Raw genomic sequence first — 23466 nt, forward strand, 5'->3', positions numbered from 1 at the left:
ATACACACACACGTACACCACACACGCACACACACACATACACACACACGTACACCACACACGCACACATACACATACACACACACACACACACGTACACCACACACACACACACACACACACGTACACACACACACACACACACACAACTGCATAACCACAGGTTTACACATACAATTATGAGTGCCTTTTGTGTGACTTTTATTGCAGGATGGTGAATACAGAGTGTTTTGTGTGTGTGTGTGTGTGTGTGTGTGTGTGTGTGTGTGTGTGTGTGTGTGTGCAGAAAGAAAAGGAGAGGGTGGCGGAGAATAAAAGGTTGGTGCACACCCTGGTGAACAAGTCAAAGAGCATCATACGTCTGAAACCTCGCAACCCAGAGGAGAAGAGCAACAGTCCTGTGATAGTGAAGGCCCTGTGTGACTTCAAACAGGACCAGGTAACACCCACACACACACACACACACACACACACACACACACACACTGTTCAGGCCCTGTGTGACTTCAAACAGGACCAGGTAACACCCACACACACACACACCCACACACAACCACACACACACACACACTGTTCAGGCCCTGTGTGACTTCAAACAGGACCAGGTAACACCCACACACACACACACACACACACACACACACACACACACACACACACACACACACACACACTGTTCAGGCCCTGTGTGACTTCAAACAGGACCAGGTAACACACACACGCACACACTGTTCGGGCCCTGTGTGACTTCAAACAGGACCAGGTAACACACACACACACACACACACACACACACACACACACACACACTGTTCAGGCCCTGTGTGACTTCAAACAGGACCAGGTAACACACACACGCACACACTGTTCGGGCCCTGTGTGACTTCAAACAGGACCAGGTAACACACACACACACACACACACACTGTTCAGGCCCTGTGTGACTTCAAACAGGACCAGGTAACACACACACACACACACACACACACACACTGTTCAGGCCCTGTGTGACTTCAAACAGGACCAAGTAACACACATACACACATAGTGTGCAGGTACCATGTGACTTCAAATAGATTTTCTTAATCACATGTATTATTCATTTCCTCCTGTGTGTGTGTTACAGAAGGGAATCTTTAAGGATGATGAGGGGATTCTGAAGGATAACTCTCAGCGCAGTAAGTGGAATGTGACAGGACCTGGAGGTCTGGACATGCTTGTGCCCTCAGTGTGTCTCATCATCCCCCCACCCAACCCTCTGAGCATCAGCCTGGCACAAAAGTACGTCTCTCATACACACACACACGCAAACACATGCAAACACACATGTATACTGCATATGTACATACGAGGACATGCCATATATAGCTGTATATATGTACACACAAACGTGTGCGAGCATAAGTACTCAAACACACAGTCCCACAAAAGTCCTGCACAAGGAGGTCTGATTGTCTGATTCTTTGAATGACAGGAATGAAGCGTTCTATGATTCCATCATCAGCATCTGGGACCATCTGTACATCACCCTCAAGAGTCTGATCTCCTGGCAGTACTGCGTGAGGGACATCGACTACATCAAGTCCCTCACGTTCAACATGGTAAGTAGCCATATATACATCGACCAGCAGAGGGCGCTACTGGGTTACACATTACAGCATCTCATGCGATATGAGTTTGTTCTTCATTAATGCGGGTTTTGCTTTAATAAGCACACAGTGTTAGTACTAAATAAGGAAAGAGTGGGGAATATGAAAATATTTTTACATGTGAATGTTTGTTATATGTGATGAATACAAAATCTCACTTGCCTGAAACGAAACCTCATGTTGTCCCGTGTAATGCACTCTTTAGTGCCTTCTGCTGGTTAACAAAGACACTGCGCTCTTATTTTCATTCAGTGAAGCGCTTCATAGACAACCCAGTGATTTTATGTTGAACTGGCAGTAAATCTAGTTACATGAAAATGGATGTTGTGCAATTCAGAACATATCTACAACAATTCAAACTGGTTATTGTAAAAGCATCTCCATGTTATGTAACAGACGAGGAGTTTTAGAAGTCTTATCTGAATCAGGTTGAAAGGACGGAAGGGTATGGAATAGGAAACCTGTTTCTCCCCGCAGCTGTCGAAGATGAAACCTGAGGAGTACCGCAGGATCATCACCAACCTGGAGTTACACTTCCAAGATTTCCTAAAGTTCAGTAAGGACTCAAAAATGTTTGGGCCTGAGGACACGTTCTCTCTGGAGTCAGAGTACAAAAATGCACAGGCTCACTATGTAACCCTGCTGACCACCGCCAAGCAACCAGCAAACGGTACACACACACACAATCTCTCACACACAAACACACACACACATACAAGGAAAAAGGTATTGGGACAGCTACACATTACGCCTACAGGGGCTCTTACGACGTCCCATTCTAAATCCATAGGCGTTAATATGCAGTTGGTCCCTCTTTGCAGTTAAAACAACCTCCACTCTTCTGGGAACACTTTCTACATGACTTTGGAGAGCATCTGTGGGAATTTATGTCCATTCATCCAAAGGAGCATTAGTGAGGTCAGACACTGATGTTAGAAGAGATGTCCTGACTTGCAATCTCTGTTCTACTTCATCCCAAAGATGTTTGATGGGGTTGAGGTCAGGGTTCTGTGTGGGCCAGTCAAGATCTTCCTCACCAAACCCACACAACCATGTCTGTATGGGCCTTGTTTTGTGCACTGGAACACAGTCATGCTGGAACAGAAAAGGGCTTCCCCAAACTGTTCTCACAAAGTTGGATGCATTCAATTGTCCAGAATGTCTTGGTGTGCTGAAATGTTAAGATTTGCCTTCACTGGAAATAAGGGACCTAGGCCAACCCCTGAAAAACAACCCCACTGTATTATTCCTCCTCCTCCAAACTTTACTTTGCTGCAGTCAGGCAGGTCACATTCTCCTGGCATTCCCCAAACCCAGACTTGTCTATCAAACTGCCAGACAGAGAAGTGTGATTCCTCACGCCACAGAACACATTTCTACTGCTTTACACCACGCCACCCAACGCTCGGCGTTGTGCTCGGCATGCATCTGCATGGCAATGGAAATGCCTGCCATGGAAACCCCTGACATGAAGCCCTGGCACATAGTGTTCATGCTGTGTTAATGCCAGAGGAGGTTTGGAACTCTGCAGTTACTGAGTCAGCAGAACATTGGCCACTCAGAGACCCTGCTCTGTAACTTTACATGGTCTACCACCTCATGGCTCAGTTGCTGTGGTTTGGAGATCCTGCTCTGTAACTTTACATGGTCTACCACCTCATGGCTCAGTTGCTGTGGTTTAGAGATCCTGCTCTGTAACTTGACATGGTCTACCACCTCATGGCTCAGTTGCTGTGGTTTGGAGATCCTGCTCTGTAACTTTACATGGTCTACCACCTCATGGCTCAGTTGCTGTGGTTCCTAAATGCTGCCACTTTTCAATAATTCCACTCACAGTTGATCATAGAATGTCTAGGAGGGAAGAAATTTCACAAACTCTTTAGAATGACCTGTTGTTTCACAAACGTAAAGTCACCTGATGGCTGGGTGCTTGATCTTATACACCTGTGGCAATGGGACTGAATGAATCACCTGAATTCAATGATATAGTGCACACACACACACACTCATAAAAATTATATCTGTCATTAGCATGTCCTTAACTGTGTCCTTTAATAATAAGGAAAACCAGTAATGAATTCCATTAGTGTATAAATACATTCTACTGTAAAGCTTTGTTTGATTTATTGAATTTTGCATTTTATTGAGGGACATATTGAAGTATGCATTGATTGTGTACATACATATATACATATCCATATATACATTGTACATTGTGTATATAAACATAATATACATATATCGTACATACATTGCTAATATATTTTGTATATATATAGATATATATTTCCCTATACACCCCTGTTTTTTCCCTCAGTTTGGACAGAGCACTCAAACCATTTCACTGTGAGTTATACTGTGTATGACTGTGTATGTGACAGATAAACCAAACTTGAACTTGATAGATTTAATGTCAGGTATATTTTCTAATGTGTCACCCTGTTCCTCTCACAGACATGCCAGACAGGGGCCCGGGCATAGGCATAGGCATAACCACAGCCACAGGCACAGGCACAGGCACAGGCATAACCACAGCCACAGGCATAACCGCAGCCACAGCCATGGGCATAACCGCAGCCACAGCCACGGGCATAACCACAGCCACAGGCATAACCACAGCCACAGGCATAACCACAGCCACGGGCACGGGCACAGCCACAGGCACGGGCACAGCCACAGTCACAGGCACGGGTAATGCAGAGGTCAAGGCCCAAACCAAGCCTGTCCTGGCGCCGCCGACACCTGCACAAGCGTCTCTGTCCACGTCCACGCTGAACCTGAAGCTCCTCACACAGATAAACACACTGCGCCGTCGACTAGAGGCAGCCGAGGCTGGACTGGGACAACACCTGCACGTCCCCTATAATGAGAACTGTGTACAGGACTGCACTCAGAGACTGCACCTGATACAGGTACACACACACACACACACACACACACACTTTTATGCCAAAACGTTTTCAAAGCCTTCTGCGCTGTCTCTGAGAGTCATTCGAGGCGTCTGCGGCTCGAGGCATGTGTGTAATGGTCTAAAGCTCTCTTGTGTCAGGGTGTTCACCACGATCTGGAGTCTATCCGGGATGAGTACCTGCACCTGAGAGATACGGTCATGAGGCAGCTGGAAGGCACTATGGACAAGGAGCAGGCCAGTTTCCTGCGCTCCGAGCTGGACCTCATCAACCAGAGGCTGGGCAGCCTGCAGACCTTCTCCACAGCCTACCTGCAGAGGTGAGTGTGTGGGGCAGGCCAGATCTGGGCCGTGTGCACTCACCGTTCAGTGGACTCTCAACACAGTCGCACAAACACGTTTTAGTCCATGTAAGGAGCCAAGTGTTTGCTTTTTGACTGTGTATGTGTGTGATGTTTTAGAGTTTTTTGTGTGTTTTGGAATGCTTGTAGTAGTGTTTGTTATTGTGTTTCTATGTATCTGGTTGTTTAATATATGTGTGTGTGTGTGTGTGTGTGTGTGTGTGTGTGTGTTTGGGGGGGGGTAGGCTGACTGCTCTGCGAGGTGTTCTGGAGGGTCTGCTGTGCACTAATGACATTGTTAAGGTGCACGAGGTGAAGCTGACTGAGAAAGACACCAGTTTTCTGGACCTGGCCAAGCTGCAGGACTACTGCATCAGCCTCAGGGTGAGTACACACCTCTCACCTGTGCCCCTCCACACACACACACACACACACACACACACACACACACACACACACACACACACACACACCCCTCTCACCTCTCACCTGTGCCCCTCCACACACACACACACACACACACACACACACACACACACACACACACACCCCTCTCACCTCTCACCTGTGCCCCTCCACACACACACACACACACACACACACACACACACCTCTCACCTGTGCCCCTTCACCTTCCTGCCCCAGGCTGGTACTTTAGTGAGCAAGTTTTGGTTGTTTTGCTTTTGCACAGCAAATGAAAGCTGACCTGGAACAGAAAAAGGAGCTGCTGACCTCCATGGAGGTGGCGCTGACTCAGGCCATGTACTGGAATGGACAGATAGACCAGAGCTTCCACCAGTGTGACGGGGACTTGTCCAAATACAAAGAGCTGGTGGGACAGATGTCGGACCGCTGGCGTCGTATTCTGACCCAGATTGACAGCAGGCAAGACAACGTTAACTTAAGGGGGTCACAAGCTGGACAATAGTCTTGCTCAGTTACCATCTGTCTGTTTATGGGGTGCACAGAGCAGGACGCTTATCAAGATCTAGACACTCATACGTATCCTTTATAGCCCATCAGCATAATGTGTGTAAAAGGCTATTAGGAGTCTGCAAGATACAGGAACTCCTGATACAGGAACTACTGATCTGAGTCCAGTGTGAACCCCCTTTTCCAGCATTCCGATTGGATACTCTCTGCATGCTCTCTATCACCAGTGACTGACCTGGAGTTGTTTGTCTCAGGCTGTGGGACCTGGAGAAACAGGAAAAGCAGGTGAAGCACTACCAGCAGAGCAGCTCCCAGCTCAGCCAGTGGATGGACAACACCAGCCAGCGCTTGGATGGCATGCAGGCCTCCAAGTTCAGCAGCATGAATGCTCTCCTGGAGCACCTCAACCAGCAGAAGGTCAGACTCACCTGAGCCCTCAAACACAGCATCACACACAGCTAGAGTGCAGTGGATGTGACAGGACAGTGTTGTGGGAGGCTTTGTCTTGGCCCTCACAAGACTGCTTGGTTGAACATGTCATAAATGGTTAAAGGTTGAACTGGTATTTGGTCTGGAATAATCAATGGGTGTACAATGGGCTTATGCACTGTGTGTGTGTGTGAGAGAGAGAGAGGAGGTTGCCCAGGCTGTTAACATAATCTAGGTACATTTCAAACAAATAGTTGTTTGATGTTAGACAATGGTTGTTGTTTTAGTTTATAAAATAGCACATTATAATTTTTTTCACTTGATATTACACAAGCAAGCACTGTGATGTCATAGTCACTGATGTCATGGTGATTTGTTTGACAGGCACTGCACTCAGAGATCAAAGGCAAGAAGGAGAAGGTTGACGATGTGCAGAATGACGCGAACATGTGCGCCACCTCCATAAAGGTGCTGATCAAACTCCGTAACACAAAAACCCACCAATCACTGCTCAGTTAGCTCATGCACTCCAGATGAATGGAATTTTATGTATTAAACTCTACGCAATGGCAGTCTGCTGGTTGTACAGCAGTGTGCTGTCCTGCTGTAGTAAGATGTGGGTGGTTTTCTGTTTGATGCCTGTCAGGACTATGAGATGCAGCTGGCGTCCTACGGTGCAGGTCTGGAGACTCTGCTCAACATTCCCATCAAGAGGACTGTGCTTCAGTCTCCTGCCACTGTGCTCAGTCAGGAGGTACATACTTTAACTCACCACTAACCTCACATACAGATTAATACTCTTTAACCTTCATTTATTCTGTCATACTCTTTTAAATATTAATTCATTGTATCATATTTTAGTTAAACACTGTTTTATTTGTCTGTTAATAGTCCAGTGGACTATTTAGTGTAAGTGTAATGTATAACTGATAAAATAATCTAATTTTGATGTTAGTTTCTTATTAGCTGTTGGTTATGTCAACTTTTGCAGACATACTAACAGATTTTTGCATGAACACAATATGACATGCGAGTCATTTCTGTTCATTAGTTATTGAAGGACAGGTTACGTAACCACGTTACATTTCTGCAGTGCTCAGTGCATAATGTCATCATGGGACTTTTTCATCGCAGGCGGGGGATCTGCAGTCTCGCTACATAGAGTTGCTCACCCGCTCCAGCGACTACTACAAGTTCCTCGCTGAGATGCGGAAGAGCATGGAGGAGCTGAAGGTGAGGGCTTGACTCTGAAACACAGAAATCTCACTACCTCACTAACAGGTTTATAAAGGTCTATGTATTCTAAAGATTTGTTAAGTCCAGTTTTCAGTCAAGTACCGTTAATATAAAGGTTTGTTAAATCCTTTTTTTTTTCAGTTAAGTGGTGAATTTGCAAAGCCATAATGGCGAGATTGTATTTTGTAGTTTGAAATTCACTCCTCTGGTTTATGGAATGCTTTGTTTTGGTCTAAGGGCTGGAAAACTCCACATAACTCAACTAGGAATAATTGCTTTTGTTTCTTTAAATTGTTTCTATATGCTTAAAAGTCACTGTCATTTTGTTTAAAGAGTTCTTATTTCCGTCCATTTGAGTTATAATGCATACTTACATATTTGTGTTTTTGATAGATCCAAAATACTAAAATTGAGCTTTTGGAGGAAGAACTTAGGCACCTGAAAGAAGAACTCCAAAACAGTTCCCAAAGAAACAAGTCACTGGAGGACATCATAGCCGATTTCAAGCTGAGACTCTCCAAAACCAAAGAGGAGGAATACATGATACGTCGCGAGACAAACGCTGCGCTTCAGAGCCAACAGTCCATTCAGATTACCCTAGAATCCACCCAAAGCAAAGTGAAAGAACTAACCGACCGTGTGGCAGAACTCATGTTGCTCATTGAAGACGAGAAACGTAAGCGCAGGCTAGCGGAGGAGAGGTACAACAGTCAGCAGGAAGAGTATGAGACTGTCATCCGTAAGAGACAGAAAGAGCTCGACCAAGTCAACTGGTCTAAAATCGACATCGAGAAAGCAGTCAAGGACAAGGAGCGCGAGATTGAGCGTCTGAAGACGCAGCTGGAGGATGAGGCCACCCGCCGTCGCACAGCAGAGTCTGAGGTCTCTAAGGTAAGAACCGAGTGCAGCCAGGAGATCAGTCAAATAAAACAAACTTATGAGTCGCAGATCCATGTCCAAAAGACAACCTTGCTCCACACTACAAAGCAGAAAGAGGAGGACACTTCAGCCCTGAAACTGCAGTTAGATAAGATCTCAAATGAGAAAAAGGATCTTGAAGAGGAGCTCAGGAGGCTTCAGGTCTCCATCAGCCACAAGGAGGAAGCCAGGAAGAAGGCGGAAGGGGAGGTGCGTCAGCTGAGTGCCTCAGGAACTGAGGACAGCAGGAGAAGACAGGAACTGGAGGTGCAAATTAACTTCCTCAAGAAGCAAAACACTGAGCTTGAGATAAGGTTCAAAGAAGAACTTTCTCAGGCCAAGAAAGGGATAGAGGAGAAAGCCCATCAGATTACCACACTAACGCATAGCTTGGAGGACGAGAGACGGAGGAGGAAAGCTTCGGAGATGGAGAACCAAAGTCTCAGGCAGGGAGAGGCAGAACTACGTGCCAAACACACATCCTCACTGGAAGCAGTCAGCAAGTTGAAGACTTCTGAAGAGGAGCTAAAATTTGTAAGTCTTGAGCTGGAGAAGCAAACCAATGAGAAGTACAAGACGGAACAGAATGTCGTACGTCTGCAGAGCCGCATCTCAGACCTGAATGCCATGTTAAGCAAGTTGGAAGCTGAGTTGGAGAGAGAAAAAAGAAGCCGTGAAGATGAAGTCACAAAGAGACAGAGAATGGAGGCAGAATTGGAAAGGGTGAATAGGACGTGCCAAGAGTACACCACAACAATCAGTACTCTCAATACTCAGAAGATGGATGAGACTACCACCATCCGAAAGTATGAACAGGACCTCCGTCGCGTCCAGGACGAGTTGGACAGAAGCCTGAGGGAGCACAAAGCAACATCAGAACAGCTCACCAAGCTGAGGGCCGAGCTGAAAGCCCTGCAGCAGCAGCTGCTTCAAGAGCAAGGGCGTGTCCGGGAGGCCAACCTGCGCAATGAGACACTGTACAAGACCATAGAGGAGAAGAGCCGTGCACTGAATGAGAGCATCACTGAGATCGAGAAGCTCAAGAGCCTCACTCAGAGCCTTACCAAGGAACACCTAAAGCTAGAGGAGGAGTTGAGAAGCATGCGTCAGGAAAGGGATGATATACGGGCAGCCCAGAACAGCTTTAACAGTGACCATGCAGCCAAACTCTCAGCCTTAGAGCTCCAGCTACAAACCACTAATAAAAGAAACCAGGATCTTCAGACCCAGATTAATGACCTGAGAAAAGAGAGGGACAATTTACAGGTGGAAATAACCAAAACCAAAAAGCAATACACAGAGGTATTTCTGTGGATAAATTACATTGTGAAACCCTCCAAACTTCTGCTAGTATGGGCTTTGCTTTGCAATTCTGCTACACTTTGCTCCATAACAAAGCATGCTTTGCACTCAAATTTCTCAAAATGAAATAAAACATCAAGAAAACTTTTACACATTTCTGTTCGTTTCATTTTCATATTGATACTTTAAATTATTTTCTAATCAATCATACTTTTCCTTCTTCTCTCATGCCAAATTTCTCCATGAAACTATTTGTATTAATTACAGTTTTTAATCAGTTTCTGGTGTTGATAATAGAAATTTTTTTCTTTTTCAGATTAGCATGACTGTTCGTTCATCTGAGACACGCACAATCGAGCTCCAGAATGAGAGGGACAGTCTACTGGCCAAGCTCAGGCTGATGGAGGCAGATAAAGGAAAACTGCAACGTTATGAGGACGAACTCAGTCGCCTGAAGATCACGCTGGAGTCAGAGCTGCGCCAGAAGCAACAATTTCAGGATGAGCTGGCCAAAATCCGCAAGGACCTGAATCACTGGAAGAGTCAATATGAGATAAGGGAGACAGATAAAAACAAAGCTGAGAAGGACAAGGCCTCCTCACTCATCGAGATCCAACGGCTGACTACAGAGCTAAGAAGTGTGGAGGATCGATACAAAACTCGCCTCCAGAAGCTCGAGCTGGAGGTGTCTGACCTCATGCGTAGGAAAGAGTCAGTGGAGAAGGAGCTCTGGAAGCTGAAGCAGCGTCCGAATACCTTCCCGAAGCAGACTCAGACAGACGAGAACATGAGCACAGTCGACCCATCCAAGCTCCTTTTCGATGGCATTCGCAGGAAGGTGACTGCACATCAGCTTTTGGAATGTGGAATCATTGAGAAAGTGACCCTTGATAAGCTGCTGAGGGGCCAGAAGACAGTGGAAGAAGTTGCAGTGTCTATTCAGCCCAGTCTTAAGGGCACAGGGGTAATTGCTGGTGTGGTTCAAGGCTCACAAAAGAGACTCTCAATCGCAGAAGCTAAACATCAGAAACTGCTAAGCCCAGAGTGCGCCATCATGTTACTCGAAGCCCAAGCCGCAACTGGCCACATCATTGATCCAAAGTTTAATGAGAAGATGTCACTGGACACAGCCTGCTCAAGGAATGTTGTTGGCACAGAGGACAGAGATACCCTGATTAGAGCTGAGGCAGCTTGCACTGGATTCAAGGATCCATACACAGGCAAACTGATGTCTGCTGGACAGGCTTGCAAGAAAGGTCACCTTGACAGGGAGACCACACTTCGATTACTACAGGCTCAGGAGGCAGCAGGAGGCATCATTGATCCTGTACTAAGTGTGTTCCTGCCTAAGAACGTCGCCTTAGATCGCAGCTTAATCGACGATGAACTATACCGTGCCCTGAACAAAAACCCGACCTGCTATGTTGAACCAGAAACTGGGAAGGTGGTGAGCTACAGTGAATTGAGGAAGAAGAGCATTATGGAACCCACAATGGGTTTGCTTCTTCTCCCTGTGAAAGATGAGACATCTATCAAGCCATGTTGTGACTACAATTGTGTTGCTGGTATTTATGATGAAGCCCACCAGAGAGTCTTACCATTCTACAAGGCCAAGCAAGATGGGCTTCTCCGTCCAGGGACCACGCTGGAGCTGCTTGAAGCCCAAGCTGCCACTGGGTTCATGATTGATCCAATTAACAATGTTGGCATGAATGTGGAAGAGGCATGGAAGAGAGGCCTGATAGGCAAAGAATTTAAAGAGAAACTGCATTCTGCCGAGAAGGCCGTCACTGGATACAAAGATCCCCGGACAGGTGAGATTATCTCACTCTTTCAGGCTATTGAGAGAGGCATTATCGAAAGGGGTCATGGCATTAGGCTCCTGGAGGCTCAGATAGCCAGTGGTGGAATCATAGATCCTAAAACAGGTCGTCGCATTAATGTGGATGAGGCTTATGCAAAAGGTTACTTTGACCGTACCATGAATCAAATTTTGAAATATGAAGGGGATGACACCAAGGGCTTTTTTGACCCAAACAATGAGGAAAACCTGACATACCTACAGCTGACAAAGAGGTGCATTCGAGATCCCAAGACGGGCCTTCTGCTGCTGCCCTTAATGGACAAGAAAAAGCAGGCAGACTTGTCAAGCCAGAAGAACACCCTTCGCAAAAGGAGAGTGGTGATCGTAGACCCTGAAACAGGCAAAGAGATGTCGGTTCGTGAGGCTTATCACAGAGAGCTGATTGACTATGATACTTTCCTGGAACTTTCTGAACAAGAATGTGAATGGGAGGAGATCACTATTACTAATTCTGATGGCAGTAGCCGATTAGTCATTGTTGACCGTAAAACGGGCAAACAGTATGACATTCAGGATTCCCTTAACAAGGGCATTATTTCCAGGAGCACCTTAGACCAATACCGCGCAGGGACCCTGACACTCACACAATTAGCTAATCTTATTTCGAGCAAAACCAGCACTTCTGAACTCGCAATCTCCACCAGCATACCAGATAATCTGGCTACCTGCAGTAGCCCCACAGAAGTTGCACCATCTTCCCCAACAGTCCGGAAGCGTTTTGCAAGTGTTTCCATCACACTGTCACCTCCCTCTGATGTGCTGGATGACCAGAGTCCTATTGCAGCCATCTTTGACAGTGAAACCTTGGAGAAGATCACAGTCTCTGAAGCGCTCCGGCGTGGAATAGTGGACACAATCACTGCCCAGCGGCTCCTGGAGGCTCAAGTCTGCACTGGAGGTGTCATCAATCCTGCCACAGGGCAAAGGCTCTTTCTACAAGATGCTGTTCATCAGGGCATCATAGATGATGACATGGCAAGCAAACTCAAACCAGCTCAGAAGGCTTATACTGGCTTCGAGGACGTGAAGACCCAGGGGAAAATGTCCGCTGCAGAGGCCATGAAAGAAAAGTGGCTGCCCTATGAGGCTGGACAGAGGTTCCTTGAGTTCCAGTACCTGACAGGAGGACTTATGGAGCCAGGAAGTGGCACGAGAGTCAGCATTGAAGAAGCCATCCGCAGAGGGTGGCTGGATGGAAAAGGGGCCCAGAAGCTGCAGGACACCAAGAGCTACATGAAAATCCTTACCTGCCCCAAGACTAAGCTCAAGGTCTCCTACAAAGAGGCACTAGATAACTGTATGGTGGAAGAGACCAAAGCCATAAAGATGCTCCAGGCATCTTCCATGTCTACAAAGGGTATCAGTAGCCCCTACAACATCTCTCCTGGACCTGGCTCCCGTACTGGGTCTCGTAGTGGTTCCAGAAGTGGTTCACGTAGAGGCAGTGTGGATTATACGTCTTTCAGTTTCAGTCGCATCTCACCCAGTTTCTAGTTCTAGCTGCATCTCTTAACATGTATTAAGCACAGTGGAAAACCTGTGGATGCAAACACCCTTTTACACAAGACTACTTTTCAGTTAATCTATCAAAAGGTATTTGTATTAACTAGGGATTTGGGATACTGTATGGAAATAAATATGGGGTTATAATTTACTTAACCGATCAATGATCATGTGTTTTTTGGGTTCTTATTCCAATTATTAGTTTTTGATATTAACCTCCTGTCCTTTCTCTACGACAGATTTTATCAAAAGGATTTTAAATCCTTTCTGAGATTTATGTATTGCGTGTTTGTAGTCCTAGTGCTTCATACATTGATTTGTACTGAAATATCATTGAATGCTTTTCTTGATTATTTGGAATTGGAATTTAATGATTCCTTGATTCAGAAGGTAAATAATATGAAATGTTTCTGCATTTCCACATCTCATGAAATGTTTTCATTTGCATTGGAACAGTATAAAAACATATTTTAATTGATTCTAACAAAGGAAAATAAATGAATAGTCCACCAAATCTTGGTCAAAGTGTAGTTATTTCTCTTTTCCTTATTTTTATAATACGTAACAGTCATAAGTAACTTATGAGTAACTTATGAGTGTGCCAACACAGTATTCAGAGTTATGTACTTCATAACTTCACCAGAAACATCACACCTAGTGCCCCTTATTGGCCTTGTTTCTGTTCTATATTCTGATGTGTAAATGGATACTGTGAGATCCAGAGATAAACTAATGTCGCATCTTTGTACAGTGTGATTAATGAATTTATGAAAACAAATTTGTTTTAGAATTGCTAGTAGCAATAATCTAAATGAATGTAAGGTATGTCTCACAACATGCAGAAAGGCAGATATGAAACTATTCAAAGCATAAAAATCATCTAGTAAGAACTGTTTAATGAACTCACTGTGCACATTTTCCACTTGAAGCCCCTTGTATCTGACTGAATCCACTCCACTCATAATTAATCTAAAAATAACACACTCCAGGTATGTTTACACGAGCAGGAAGATCTAGAGATGAACCTGAGCTTGCTGTATGCCATGCTGTGCCATCTGCAGTCCTTGCTTACACCAGTCCCAAACTGCTACCAAGCTGTCCACTCGTCACGCTAATCAGAAGATCGACTTAAAAGCCTTGAAGGGCTTTCTCTATGCTGGTCACAGCAGAACGAACAGGACTTCAACACAAACCCTGCTCCATGATCTTAAGGGTTAATTGAGGTCTCCATGGATGCAAATAAGATAAGCATCCTTACCAAAGCAGAGTGACCCTGAATAAATGTGAGTCCAACTGCTGTTAGCCTTCGGGTTGTTTGAGAAGAACAACACACACACACACACACTTTTAAAATATGAGGTCAAAGGGTATAATGGTCTTTGCTATAGTTAAGAGCAGATGAGTACATGTCCAAATAAATCTTGTCAAGGAGAAAATTAGAATCCCTGTCATACCTCTACGCTTCACTTTGTCCCTCCTTTCTCTCTCAGATGGTAAAGAGTTGAAAGACCTTTATGTCTTAGGAACAAGAACGGTAGAACAGCCCAGAGACCTGAAGTGAGTGTCAGGGAAAAGCAACCCACATTGCTAATCAACATTACTAATCAACATTTAATTGTCTTTCATTGTCTTCTCTTGGGAAGGCAAGCTTAGAAAGCATTAGGAAGGATTGAGGTCTAGAATTAAATAATTACAATTAGGAGGCTACTGTCCCAAGGTCCAATTCGCCACATGGGCCATGGGCCAAAATTTCCAGCAGTGAACTACATGTGAGACAAAAACTTGACATGTCACCAAAACATATTGTAGCTCCAACATTACATTTTGTCTACTCAGTTTGAGAACCACTTTCAAAAACACAATTCAGTTTTTGTTTGTTTGACACTCCCTTCTCCATTTCAAAAGTTTCGAAGGGGTGACAAGATTCTTCACTTCTTCAGACTATCAGACCTGAACAGAGGTTTTACTGGTGGATTTGTGCTAATAGGAAGATTTCATTTGCTTTTGAGAAGAGGTTGATTTTAACTGCCAGTAAACGTATGACCATATTAAATGGTAGTGCTTCTCAAAACAGCTGTATCTCCTATTTCATTCAGTATCATAAACCCATGCAGTTAAGACTGCCAAGGATATTTCCTTTCACTAAGGGTAAGATGTTATACTATTTCATGCAATGCCAACATGTATCATAACTGCCATCTGTCACTGAATCTAAACTCTGACCCAAAACCTGATCTCCGTGACTAATAAGAGTTAATCAGTATGTCTTTCAAAGCTTGTCAAGGCTTGTATTGTTTATCCAAGAAACAATAAAATCTTCATTATATATTTCCTAAAATATTATTCCTGTTTCTGTACAGTGTTTAATGAGGAATCCCATGTTCTCCCGAAGAACACCAACTGTGCTTCTAATACATGCAGTTCAGGCCTAATCATCACAAAACCTTTTTTTGTTGATTATTTGCTTTGTATATTAGTCTGTCTGTTTGTTCCTTACATGGTAAAATTGCCCAGGGTATGGTAAAGTGGTAACTTTTATACTTGGCAAATAACAGAACAGTGTTCCTGGCACAGTTCTGATCATGTGCATACAACCTTTTTTGTTCTTTGATGCCATAGTGAGAACTCGCGAGAAACACTCTTTGAAAAAAAGACTCCTGGGTTCTGTGATGCAACGAATGTGTGTGTGTGTGTGGGGGGGGGGGGGGGGGGGGGGGCTCGCTCCCTGCGGATGAGCGATGTGATTGGTCAGTTCAGTCCCCCCCCAGAGACTACTCACCTATGGCGCACGCACACACGTCTCCACCAGCCTCACTCTCACAGGCTCGTCAGCGGATCTTATCCACATAAGTGAGAAAAACGGATTGATTTACTGTAGGAAGAAAAAAAGTAATCTCTGTAATAGCGCAACAGATAAATGTTTATATAAACATGTCATATAAACACATACAAAAGCTAAAAAGTTCTAAGCCTGTCACACAGTCCGCTAATTAGTGCGTAAGGCTGGGAAGCGCTGGTGGATGAGTGACACGGCGCAGTTATCGCGCTCATCAGGGAGGAAGGGATTCAGGGGGTGATTGATTCTGCCGAACAATTCATTATTCATTTTAATGTGCGTTCACTGTGTTAACTCGTTTCGAAATAAGCTCTTCTAATGGCATCGATGCCATAAATTATGTCTTAATGGTGGAGGAAGGCTTTCGCCAGCCTCTCACTTGTCCGCTTTCTGAGGGGATGGAGTCCCTCGAGAGAAGAAATAAAGTGAGTGGACGCATGTTAAATATGTCATGGGCGACAACTTACGGTCGGTCAATCACTTTATTGAGCTCACAAATACGATGGGCTTCAGGAAGTAGCAATAACAGTATTATTTTTGAACATTAATCATTTTTCAGTAGGCCTCAGCATTCAACACAAACTTGAAAAAAAAGAAGAAGAAAAAAAAGACCACAACAAAAATGACCAAAGTTTCTATTCTATTTTAATCTTAAATTAGCTCGGTGAAGATGGACTTTTTAAGGTGGTTTTTAAATGATTAACATAGGCGGAATGGTTTAAACGTTTTCAGTTCAGACATTTCAAACACCCGTGATTTGCATGTTCTTAAAATACAGATAGTAAATCAGTTGAAGAGTTTAGTCACCACCACTTAACGCACTTCAGTTAGTAAAGTAGTGTTCGCCCTAAATTTCTCATTTATGTTTTTTAGTTATAAACTATATGGGCTTTCTTTATACATTATCTTCCGTTTTTCTAAGAAATGTCACTATAAAAAAATGTCACTATAAAAATAATGCATGAGTCATTTCAAAAACGTCATACGTTATATGGATTTATGTCTTAAAAATATATTCTTCTGGCCTTCGCAATTGAAGAAGACATTTCCTATCGTTGCACTGCAAAACTATTCATTACTTATAAAAAATAATAATAATAATGCACAACTGCACGTGACTTTCCATCCTCTTTCTGCAGCTCTCTGCCATCAGATAGGGAGGTGGCCGGTTTTCCGCGTGGGATCCGTTTCGCTATGGCGTCTTCGTGGATTCTCTACCACGGTCTCCAAACGGAGTCTGGCGCGCTCGGACATAACGCTACCGGGCGCGATGAGCTGTGTTGAACGCTGAAGTTGAAGCCCGGTGAACTGGGGATTAAAAGGGCAAACGCTCCATTACTTGTTTGTACAACTTGGAATCCGCTGTGCAGTTTCTCCGATGGTATACCGATAGCGCCGTTTTTCGGTACGTCACTCAGTTGCGGCGATGCGCGGCCGACAGCAGAGTGAGGAGCGCATGCAGAGGTGTGCTGCTGGGTCGGCACGCTCGTTTGTGAAACGCAGCTGGCCAGGTGAGCGATCAGCCTTGCTCCGAACTCGCCGCTTGCACCCTCACACGTGGACATAAATCGCGTGACCTCGTTCATGCACGCGCTAAAACCAGCTCTGTACTTTCCAAGCGCTGGCTGGTGCGTGCATAAAGTCGCTGTAGGAGGGAAATAACACGAGCATGTGGATATAATCATATGAACGCTGCTGTGTGTAGAGCACAAATTAGTATAGATAAACCAAGTGGAGAGCGTAACTAAAACGAGCATACTCACCGGTCATCTGCGCGTGTTGCACATTTTTCAGGTGCTTCACTGTCAGTTCTAGGATATCTGCTTTTTCAAGCTTTGAATGTCGTGAGGTCTGCAAAAAAAATACACACGGCGTTTAAATAAATTCTTCATTTAAGTACAAAATGACCTAAATTGAAGATAAAATGACGTAAAACAATCTTCACGACAGTGATCAAGAATGCAGCAATCAATCTCGGAAAACATAATATCTACTAACATCTTTTTTAAGTGCGTCCAAAATAAGAGTCTTCAGCTGGCACAGGCTGCTATTGATGCGCGCGCGTCTTCTCTTTTCCATAATCGGCTTGGAAGACTTGAATACAAAAGAGCAATAAAAATTCATCATTCCCAGACAAACTACGGCCTACTTAGAATATTTATAGTTATCATCATCATTAGAAAAAAAGGGGCTTTATTTAATACTTGATACCTTTCTGTCGGGAGTTGGCTTGGGTTTCTCACGTGAAATGTTGGGTCTCATGCTGTGTGCTCTGGGGCTCATATTAATCGGGGTAGCTGTGAAGTTGATCTTTTCCGAAATATCATCAGGCATCCTGAAATATCAATAATCTCCAGCAAAATGCCGTGTCGACGACAGACCTGTCCTAGTGTAAGTTATCCAATCCTTAAGCGTGAAGGACAGATGACAGGATATTTTCCAATCAAAGGTAACCCCGTGACTACAAAGAACGTCTCGCTCTCTAACGCCAGGAAAGTGAACCGACACTGCGTGCACCACAACATCCCTCGTGGCAAGATCAACCTGACACACGAGCGTTTTCGGCAGATCATTTAACACGCGAGCGCCTTGTGAGAATTCCACCACACGCCCTCGAGCAACTTTCCACCAATCATCGCAAAGCAGAGGCGACGGACAGCGCGTGCATTGGAACATGCCATTGGTTACTTGTTGTAAAGCACAAACGTCACAAATCAGACTGTAGACACACACCAGGCTGCTAAACAACGACCAAGATTTACAGAATTACAAGATTTACTTCAGGAGCGTTAACAGTGTCTTATAAAATCATTTTTAGAAGCCATCTTAATAACCATGTGTTAATGTTCAGACTCAGTCTGTCTGCGAATGGCATGGCATATAGTACCATTTGGCAAGGTTGGAGTGCTTTAAAGGTTTAAAGATTAAAGCTTAATTCTATTCGCAACACGCGCAAAATAAACTAAACACATAAATTAAAAAATTCTGGTAAAATAAATTTCGTAAATATTGTGCTGGGGACGAATGTTTGTGTTTATTCGACGCGTGTATTTTTCAGCCGACAGAATGAGTATCTTTGTACAGAAGGAAGTTTCCCACTACAGCGCTGGACCGTAGAAAGCTACTAAAAACTAACTTATAAAACACGCTAACATTTAGAAGCAGCTCGAGATTTTAATATCCACGCCTAACGCACTTTTCACGTTCTGTGAAACACAATATTCCCGTTTTTATTAGATTATGGTCTTTCTTCAACTGAATAAAAACCAACAACAAATTGCTAGGATACAAACGTACTATTAGAACTGCTGACTATTGAACTGCTAATTTTGAGAGCTGACGAGTGCTGACGTTACAGAAAGGGTATAAAATGGATCTGGGAATGCCAGTCTTCCCCATGCAGTGCTTCTGTCAATTGTTCCCTCAATTGCGCAATTTTTGCAAAGACAAATTGCAGGCTGTAAACTGATATATAACTATGTTTACATGTTTACAGAATAAAGATAAAAGATGCCTGGAGCTTAGGACATATTGTAGAATTCTCAAGTCAGACCCACACAAATAAGACATGAGGGTCTGCAGAAACTACAAGGCTTGATACGCAAAGTCTCATGGACACGGATAAATGTTTACTTTCTACAAGTCATACTGAGGAAGACCAAGATTCCTGTTTCTAAGGTCATGAAACACATCACCTGTTCTCAGCATGTAAGTGATAAAGGGCAGCATGTGGAAAATATGGCAGCCAGACACCCCGATAAAACAGAATAGACGGCTCTGGCTCATTAGGCCAGGATTTCTCACCAGGTCAAAGCCGGCGGAAATGAACATCATGCAGTGTTCCACACTCCCATAACTCCCCCCGCAGGGCAAACAATATCGTCATTCTTCCTGGCTGCTTTTTCCCATGTCAGGCCTGGATGGGGCTCAGAAAGGGAACACTGCCCGGGCGCCCTTCACTCTGACAGTCTGGCCTTTCTGACAGAGCGCTGCAGCTCTCTGTCCGCAACCTCTGCTCTCCCAAACACATGCCGGCCCCTCACACAGCTGTCTCAGGCTAAGAGGAGACTGGGTCACCCTTGTTCAAAGCTGTTTCAGGTGTTTAAGAGGTCCTGACTAGCTTCTGTCTAAATTAAGACAGAGGACAAGACAAATGTAAGTAATAACAGTTTCTTTCATCCCCATCAACAGTGGTGTGAGGACAGTAGTTTTTCTGTTGGCATGAAGTTTTAGGTTCACATATTTGAGATACAGGCAATTTCCCTCGTGTACACTAGCAATGTTCACAAAAAGATGTATATTGAAAACCTCATCTTAACATCACTTACATTTACAGCATTTAGCAGAAAGTGCTTTGTCATTTCCTCATAGAATACCCTAGTACAGTACAGTAGGTTAGAATCCAATATACCAATGAACTAGAACACTGTAGAATACAGGGATGGATGCTGATACCTAGAAGTGCCAAATACATAAGGTCTATCTTAAACAATGATAAGTGCAATAAACAATAAGTACTAGAGTTTGTTAGGCAATATCAGTGTAATAAACAGTACCCTACAATAAGTACTAATTTAGTTAGTCAATATGGGAACAGGGTCAGTTGTCATTTAAATATTCTACATATAGATGGGTCTTCAGTCTGTGCAAGGGACATCATGCCCTACAGTAGTCCTCAATAGTCTCACTGGTTGAAAACTTTGTTTTATATATTATCCACACTCTTTCCTATGCTGTTCCACTCAGTTGGTGAATTTTCACACAGTCTCATGCTGCGTGATTTTTTTCCCATAATGACCCCTGCTCTTCACCCATTGTCCCAAGCAGAGGCTCATTTGAAAAGCAGAGGAAGAGGCGTGGCCGATTGGACGTGCAGTTCCGAGTCTCATTGTCAGCATTAGATTGATGAGGTGAGGGACGACTCCTGCCCTCGGTGGACGTCTACAGTCTGAGTCCATGGCACAGGCCCCAAGGGTTACGGCCGGTCTGAAGGGGCAGGTCAGGGACTTGCTTTGACATTCCACCTTGCCTTACTGATTTCAACTGCAAAGTTCTGAAGAGCTTCTCTAACACTCCAGGAGGTTAAAGTAGGATTGAGAACACCACCTTGAAAACACATGCATTTTTTTAGTAACAGTATCATCCATCTTGCCCCATCTCTGCTGTAGGCGAGCGTCAACTGAGCACAGCAAAAAATAACCATAAACAACATAGATGCTTTAGTTCTTGCACATCCACACCTTGCAAGTGTATGAAGTTTATGGGGTGTGCCATGATGTGTTAGTATTAGGAATAAAGTCAGAAAAAGTTTGCTCTGAATTAATCTTTCTCATAATGAGTGTATAGTACATTTTGTTTCCCCTTAATGGTGAGTGTTTAAACAAATAACAACCAATGTCTTCTAAGTCAATACATTTTTTAAATAATTCTAAAATTGTGCATGTATTGATTCACATTCCATGGAGGTCCTGGTTCTAAACAGTTCACTTTTTTGCCACACTGGATGTGGGAGTTTTTGTGAGGGGATCTGTTTGGCTGCTAAATGTGTTTTTATTCTATCTGACAAGTTCCTGATCAGAATTTTTTTAACTTTTCTTCAGTTACAATTTCAAGAAAAACATTTGCGAACATTTGTGAAATCATCTGGATTTTTGTACAAATGCCACCTAACGTGTGCTCACATTTATTGTTCCACCAAACGTAATCCGTACCTGCTGATGTGATTGCGTTTGCATGGTCTTCATGATATGCACTGATATCCAGTGTCTCCAATTATACTGTACATTTACCAAAAAATATTCCTCCCAACTATAAACAGACCATTGCTCCATAGGTGAACAAGCAATCAGCAATGCTTATTTTTGTTGGTCAGCTGTGGCTACCCTTTCTTCTAAGATCTAAGGTTGACTGAGCCATATTGCACATATGTCAGGACATTTCTGATGTGAAGCACAGATAACCCAGATTGTGTGTCCTTTTATATAGCAGGACACATCGAACCCACACCTAACTGACTGGAATATCTGTTCAAATACGTCTGCCCTTGATAATCTTCACTGTTTAAACCACACTTTCAATAAGGTTTGTACATTTCTGCAGACTTGGTGGTCTGATTTTCTGCTGCTCGTGTCTTTGGAGACCAATCAGAAGAGGCAAAACAAATATCGGTTCAGCCTGCATTGATGCAGCCTGTGAGTGAAGCTTCCTGTTGCTGCTGGGCTGTTTTCTAGTCACGAGTCTTCCAGGAGATATTTAAAACACCTGTGTAGCACTCATCATAAGCCATGATGCTGCTCTCTCCCTGGACTGACAAGAGATTGTGTGTGTAAGGGTGTGTGTGCATGCGTGTGTGGGGGTGTAGACTTGCACTAAGTTTAGTTTGAGTACTGGGTTAAACTGATCAGAATCAGAATATGGATTATTAGTATACTATTAGTATATTATTAGTGTCAATAAATCTGATTCTGAACACTTAAAAATCCCAAACACAAGTTCAAGTTTAAGGCAACAACACAAGGTGTGTGTTCAAAACATACATGAAAGAAGCATTCAATTTCATGAATTCACTGTAAACAAAAAGCATAAGGAATTCTGAGAGCCAAGACCAGTGATGCCCTGCGTGAGTAACACTGCCTTTGTCTTTGGCTGCAGCCTTTCATGACTCCCCCGAGCTATAAACAGCAGACAAGTCCAGCATCCAACGGCGCCTCATCTTCACACGGTTTCCTCCGTCTGGGGAAACATCTCTTTGTGTCTCCCTCTTTCTGTGTTTTTTTTAATATGTATCCATGGTTAACTGCACACCCTTTTATAATCACAGTGCAGATGTAGCTGTCCAATGCCCTCACTAGCCCTGGTTTCCAAGATGAATTCTTGAACATGTCCTCATCAGTGATTTGTCATGAGCTTTATCTAAAGAAGGTTCTAAATTGCATTACTTATTATTAAATTACATTATTTTTTAAATTACATTACTTATTATTAAATTACATTATTTTCAGCTGTGGCATGAAACAGCATAGACTAATTTGGTGCCTTGTAATTCTGTTTTTGTATTTATACTCTACTCAACAATTATTTTTTTAAAAGCTAATTAATTAAAAATAGGTTTATGCTATTCATTCCATCTTCATCCATACAATTAGAGTATAATTTTGTTTTTTTGCACAATTTATTTTTTGGGGGAAATATATTATTTGGAAACCCCTCGTTGCTTTTTCTGCAAGATGATTATAGAACCTTGGATTATATTAACCTTTTTAGTAAAAATTTCAACCTTAGTAAAATTTCAGAGGGTCATTTACTTTACAGATGGCACTTGAAATCTTCTCTTTTAACTACACTTAAAGGGTACTGTGGTATAATTAAAATGAAATCTCACTCACACACACACACACACACACACACACACGTTGCTGATTTTAATCAGACTGATCGGTGGGAAACATGAACACGTGTCCACTTGAGTTCCAGATCATACAACAGTTCTTCTGTCCACCTGTAAAGTAAAATAATGTTTATAAATAACTCTACACTGGTCTTCTTTA

General features: G+C 43.6%; 2 protein-coding genes across 3 annotated transcripts in view; one reads left to right on the top strand and one right to left on the bottom strand.

Moving 5' to 3' along the window:
- dspa (desmoplakin a) overlaps nt 1-13554 on the top strand; it is a 20932-nt gene extending 7378 nt beyond the window's left edge. The window contains exons 11-25 of one of the 2 annotated variants that reach the window (XM_027025703.2): nt 287-439; nt 1127-1281; nt 1475-1601; nt 2127-2319; nt 3967-3977; nt 4361-4561; nt 4699-4877; nt 5144-5282; nt 5590-5783; nt 6086-6248; nt 6645-6728; nt 6907-7014; nt 7395-7493; nt 7890-9716; nt 10033-13554. In XM_027025703.2, the coding sequence (XP_026881504.2) occupies nt 287-439; nt 1127-1281; nt 1475-1601; nt 2127-2319; nt 3967-3977; nt 4361-4561; nt 4699-4877; nt 5144-5282; nt 5590-5783; nt 6086-6248; nt 6645-6728; nt 6907-7014; nt 7395-7493; nt 7890-9716; nt 10033-13074 (6675 nt within the window). In that variant the 3' untranslated portion in view covers nt 13075-13554. The remainder of the gene's footprint in view (nt 1-286; nt 440-1126; nt 1282-1474; nt 1602-2126; nt 2320-3966; nt 3978-4360; nt 4562-4698; nt 4878-5143; nt 5283-5589; nt 5784-6085; nt 6249-6644; nt 6729-6906; nt 7015-7394; nt 7494-7889; nt 9717-10032) is intronic. The other variant, XM_027025704.2, reaches the window with a different exon arrangement.
- A 2842-nt stretch (nt 13555-16396) lies between these two features.
- Nucleotides 16397-18010, bottom strand: LOC113587163 (transcription factor HES-1-B-like). The gene is made up of 3 exons (XM_035536665.1): nt 17918-18010; nt 17683-17770; nt 16397-17564 (listed from the first exon to the last, which is right to left on the bottom strand). Exons 1-3 carry the CDS (start codon nt 17996-17998, stop codon nt 17134-17136), a joined length of 600 nt encoding a protein of 199 aa, XP_035392558.1. The 5' UTR covers nt 17999-18010; the 3' UTR covers nt 16397-17133.
- Between the last annotated feature and the right edge of the window lie 5456 nt (nt 18011-23466).

This window comes from Electrophorus electricus, chromosome 19 (genome assembly GCF_013358815.1).
Source record: "Electrophorus electricus isolate fEleEle1 chromosome 19, fEleEle1.pri, whole genome shotgun sequence".
NCBI classification, from domain to species: domain Eukaryota; kingdom Metazoa; phylum Chordata; class Actinopteri; order Gymnotiformes; family Gymnotidae; genus Electrophorus; species Electrophorus electricus.

Coding starts and splice junctions, on each gene's coding strand:
- LOC113587163 (XM_035536665.1), bottom strand. CDS start 17,998: ATGGAAAAGAGAAGACGCGCGCGCATCAATAGCAGCCTGTGCCAGCTG. Junction 17,771..17,917: donor TGGACGCACTTAAAAAAGAT/GTTAGTAGATAT, acceptor TTTTTTTTGCAG/ACCTCACGACATTCAAAGCT. Junction 17,565..17,682: donor GCAACACGCGCAGATGACCG/GTGAGTATGCTC, acceptor TCCCTCCTACAG/CGACTTTATGCACGCACCAG.